The sequence below is a fragment of the Triticum aestivum genome, chromosome 4A (genome assembly GCF_018294505.1).
Source record: "Triticum aestivum cultivar Chinese Spring chromosome 4A, IWGSC CS RefSeq v2.1, whole genome shotgun sequence".
Lineage (NCBI taxonomy): Eukaryota > Viridiplantae > Streptophyta > Magnoliopsida > Poales > Poaceae > Triticum > Triticum aestivum.
In genome coordinates, this window is record NC_057803.1 from 297,953,131 (window position 1) to 297,957,932 (window position 4,802).

The window sequence follows — 4,802 nt, forward strand, 5'->3', positions numbered from 1 at the left end:
TCAGCAGGCGCTTCCGTGGTACTCGGCATCGGGGGCCATCACCGGACTCCATCCAGCCATGGCCGCGGGTCAGCAGGCGCTTCCGTGGTACACGGCACCGGGGGCCGTCACCGGAGGCTACCCGGCGCTCCCCGCCCCAGCGGCCGCACGGCCGCCTTGGGCGCAGTGGCCGCCGCAGATCGCGCCGGCAGCCCCGCCACTTCTCGCCACCACGGGGCCGCAGTGGCCCACCTGGACCGTGCCGGCCGCGCCGTCCTCCGTCGCGCCCTACCTTCCAGCGGCCTCGGAGCAGGGTCCTCCACCGGCCCCGCCCAGCCCTAACCTGGGCACCGGCGCCTCGGAGCAGGGCCAGACCCAGCAGCTTCTTTCGGCGTCACCGCCGGCCCCCACGACGCAGGCGCCAGTGCAGCTCCACCAGGCGCCGCCGCCATCGACAGTACCACCACCCGCGCCTAGGGCTACGGGTCGGCCCCTGCACCAGGTGCAGTTTCCACCGTCACCATCGCCGATCCCCGCTTGGGCGACGGACTCGTCTTCGGGGCCGGTCTACTCCACGGCGCCGGAACACCCGACGCCCTCCCTACGGTTTGATCACCCCTCCAGCTCGGCGAACTACGCCCCGGCGCTTCCCGACCCAGCATACGCGCCGGCGGCAACTACGGCCGCCCCCGGGCACGGCGGGCCGACACCCCCTCGCTTCGCCAAACTGGACATCGCCACCTACGAGGGCACAGAGGACCCCCTCAACTGGCTCAACCAGTGCGAGCAGTTCTTTCGAGGGCAGCGGACGCTCGCTTCAGATCGCACCTGGCTCGCGTCCTATCATCTTCGAGGCGCAGCGCAGACCTGGTACTACGCCCTCGAGCAGGACGAGGGCGGCATGCCACCATGGGAGCGCTTCCGGGAGCTCTGTCTCCTCCGGTTCGGGCCTCCTATCTGCGGGAGCCGACTGGCGGCCCTCGGCCGCTTACCTTTCACATCCACGGTGCAGGACTAGGCCGACCGCTTCCAGGCCCTGGCGTGCCACGCGCCGGGCGTCTCCGCCACTCAGCGCGCCGAGTTATTTGTGGGCGGTCTACCGGACCATATCCGCATGGACGTGGAGCTTCGGGGACCCCAGGATCTCCAGTTGGCCATGTATTACGCCCGCGCGTTCGAGTGCCGCGCGGTGGCCATCCAGCAGGAATCACCGTCCCAGACTACTGGGTCGCTACCCGGACCGGATTCCGCGCAGGGTCGGCCTGTGCAGGCTTCTGCGGCATCCCTCGCCGCGACCGCGGGGCGCCCGTTCCGCCGGCTCACCCCAGCTGAGATACTCGAGCGTCGCCGCCAAGGGTTGTGCTTCAACTGCGACGAACCCTACAAGCCCGGCCACGCCTGCCCGCGACTCTTCTACCTGGAGGTGGCAGACTACATTCCGGAGGACGTCGTCACCGCTGACCTGGCCGCCCCAGATGTCGAGAAGGTGTTTGACGCTGGTTGATTACCTCGAAGAGTTCAAGCAAGCGCTTCCCCACCTTGCAGCTCGAGGACGAGCTGTTTGTGCAGGCGGGGAGAAGTGTTATGGCCGGCCGGCTTAGGCCCGCAAGTTATCTTAGTTTTTATTTTCAGATTAGGCAAGTTATCTTAGGCAAGTTATCTTAGGTTGATTCTTCTACAAGTTATCTAGGATATAAATATAGGTTGTAAGACTCTTTTTGAAGGCAAGTAATAAGAAGAATATTATCTCCTATTGCCCGGCTCCCTGAGGAGCCGGAACCCTAGCCGCCGCCCTTCTCCTAGCCGCGACGGCGCCCTGCCGCCGGCGCGCCTGATCCTCGCCACGTCTCCCTCCATCCTTCCCTTATCACCTACGCCCTAGACCTGGTAGAGTACTTGATCCTACCATGTATGCTTAACTGTTTCCTCACTCGTCCAATAACGATGACAGATCCGAGGTGGTATCCTTTGTAGCTGAAGGAAAAGAGGTATGAAAGGGTGTATTCCATATACTGTTCTATCTTTGTGTCATTATAACGTATATATTCCCTCGGTGCTTAAAATGTTCTCATTGCCAGTATGTTTACGATGAAGATGGATACTCTCATTGTATTGCATAATTGATATTCAACTTTACTAAGTGCTATCCGGTGCTTATCACACGTACATGAGTAGTCCAGTGTACCTTTACGTAGTAGAAAGTATTTTTGGTAATCACTACTGGCTTAGGTCTCGTGAGTCAAATATCAGACCAGGATTGAGCAGACAATATCAATGTTGATGAGACACAATCCACACGAAGCAACAACCGAAGATGACAAGGGGACTTTACCATGGAGGCATACGTGCTGACAGCAATGCGGCATGGAGGAGCGACAGTCGAGGCTAGAAGAAAAGGTTGGGGCAGAGCTCACATGGCAACCACGTTGACACACAACATGGCTGCAAAGGCGATGTCGAGCTGGAGGTTGATCAAATAGAGGGGGGATTTGCGCTCGCCCACGCCAACGCCGTATATGTTGTGATGTCGTTATTGAGTTAAATACGTGTAATATTTTCTTTTCCCGTTACAATGAACGGGTATGTTTACTAGCAATATTTTTGAAGAAAAATGATAAACTCTTCCCAAGCAAAGAACCAACTATCTGTAGAAAAATTCAACATAGTAAAATAGTTTAAAAATGATCACAGTTTTACATATGTTTACACTTTAAAAAATGTTCACACTTTTAAAAAGGTTCAAAATTCCCCAAAAAGTTCCAATTTTTCTAAAAAATATATTTTAATTTTAAAATGTACAAAACCTTAAAATAATCAAAATTTCTTTATCAAAAAAGACATCTGTTCAAAAAAAGTTTCTCAAAAAAATTCTCCAATTTCCGTAAAAACGTTAGCTTTCCTTAAAAGTGTCCCAATTTTTGTGAATTTTATTAAAAATAAGGAAACTTTTGCATTTTCTCGAAAAGTAGAAAGTAAAACTGATGGGCAACTATTCCATCCAAAACTACTCTTCCATCAGACAATGCTAAGTTTCTTCTTCATGTCCAAACTTCATCCTACAAAAGCAATAATGAGTGTAACCTTATTATTGATGTTTGTTAAAATTGGATATAAAAATGGCGCATAAAGCACGTTGTGCGCCTTTTTCTGCCCGGTGCAACGCACGGGCATTTGTACTAGTGTTATTCAAAACAGAGTATGAATCCATATTATGTCCAATTAAATTTTTTCGCTGGCTGTACAATGCATGTAACCTACTCATACCAACATTTTAGTGCATTCCAAATGTTTATACTACCGCTGCAATTCAAACTGAATTTGAATTCGTTTCTCTATTTCAATAAGAATCTACAATCATGATTGTTGCCAACTTCAATCATCATTCAAGTATTACCTTAACAACACACCACATGATTACTATGGAGATAGATATGAAATATGTGTACTATATGAACTCGAATTCAATTTTTTTACTACACTTGATGTTGATTCCAAATAATAGTACATTTGATGTACTACCTATATATTCATAATCTAAACCATGTTCTATACGTACACCATGTTTATCACACAAAGTATAGTGCCCCGCCCCCTACATTATGACAAGTATTTAGCCCTAAGCTGCAAAAGCCACACATTAGCCCAAATTATAATCAATGTTCTATATATCATATGTAGTACTGGCAAGATGCCCATGCGTTCCACGAAACATCAACATGATCAAGGGGAGGCCTTATTTGCAAATATGGAGAGGGGTGTGGGTATCTTTTTTTCAAAATTGCCATAGTTTCCTTCCTATCCATCAGATATAAATCGGACGGCCTATATTGCATGATGGCAGGCACACCATCATCAACAACTCTGTTTTTTATAAGACTAGAGATAAAATATATTATATGTAGTATAATGATACGTCTCCATCGTATCTACTTTTCCAAACACTTTTGCCCTTGTTTTGGACTCTAACTTGCATGATTTGAATGGAACTAACCTGGACTGACGCTGTTTTCAGCAGAATTGCTATGGTGTTATTTATGTGCAGAAACAAAAGTTCTCGGAATGACCTGAAACTTCACAGAACATCTATTCGGAAATAATAAAAAATCCTTGTAAAAGATGAAGACCAGGGGGCCCACCACCTGTCCACGACGGTGGGGGGCACGCCTGCCCCCCTAGTGCGCGCCCCCTACCTCATGGGCCCCCTGGAGCTCCTCCGACCTTAACTCCAACTCTATATATTTGCTTTCGGGGAGAAAAAAAATAAAAGAGAAGAATTCATCACGTTTTACGATACGGAGCTGCCGCCAAGCCCTAAAACCTCTCGGGAGGCCTGATCTGGAGTCCGTTCGGGGCTCTGGAGAGGGGAATCCGTTGCCATCGTCATCATCAACCATCCTCCATCACCAATTTCATGATGCTCACCGCCGTGCGTGAGTAATTCCATCATAGGCTTGCTGGACGGTGATGGGTTGGATGAGATCTATCATGTAATCGAGTTAGTTTTGTTAGGGTTTGATCCCTAGTATCCACTATGTTCTGAGATTGATGTTGCTATGACTTTGCTATGCTTAATGCTTGTCACTAGGGCCCGAGTGCCATGATTTCAGATCTGAACCTATTATGTTTTCATCAATATGTGAGAGTTCTTGATCCTATCTTGCAAGTTTATAGTCACCTATTATGTGTTATGATCCGTTAACCCCGAAGTGACAATAATCGGGATACTTACCGGTGATGACCATAGTTTGAGGAGTTCATGTATTCACTATGTGCTAATGCTTTGTTCTGGTACTCTATTAAAAGGAGGCCTTAATATCTCTTAG

At 49.3% G+C, this 4,802-nt stretch overlaps 1 protein-coding gene across 1 annotated transcript in view; it reads left to right on the forward strand.

The window, feature by feature from the left end:
* LOC123083798 (vegetative cell wall protein gp1-like) overlaps positions 1-997 on the forward strand; it is a 1,776-nt gene extending 779 nt beyond the window's left edge. The window contains exon 2 of the mRNA XM_044505712.1: positions 8-997. Within this exon, the coding sequence (XP_044361647.1) occupies positions 8-997 (990 nt within the window). The remainder of the gene's footprint in view (positions 1-7) is intronic.
* Positions 998-4,802: the final 3,805 nt, after the last annotated feature.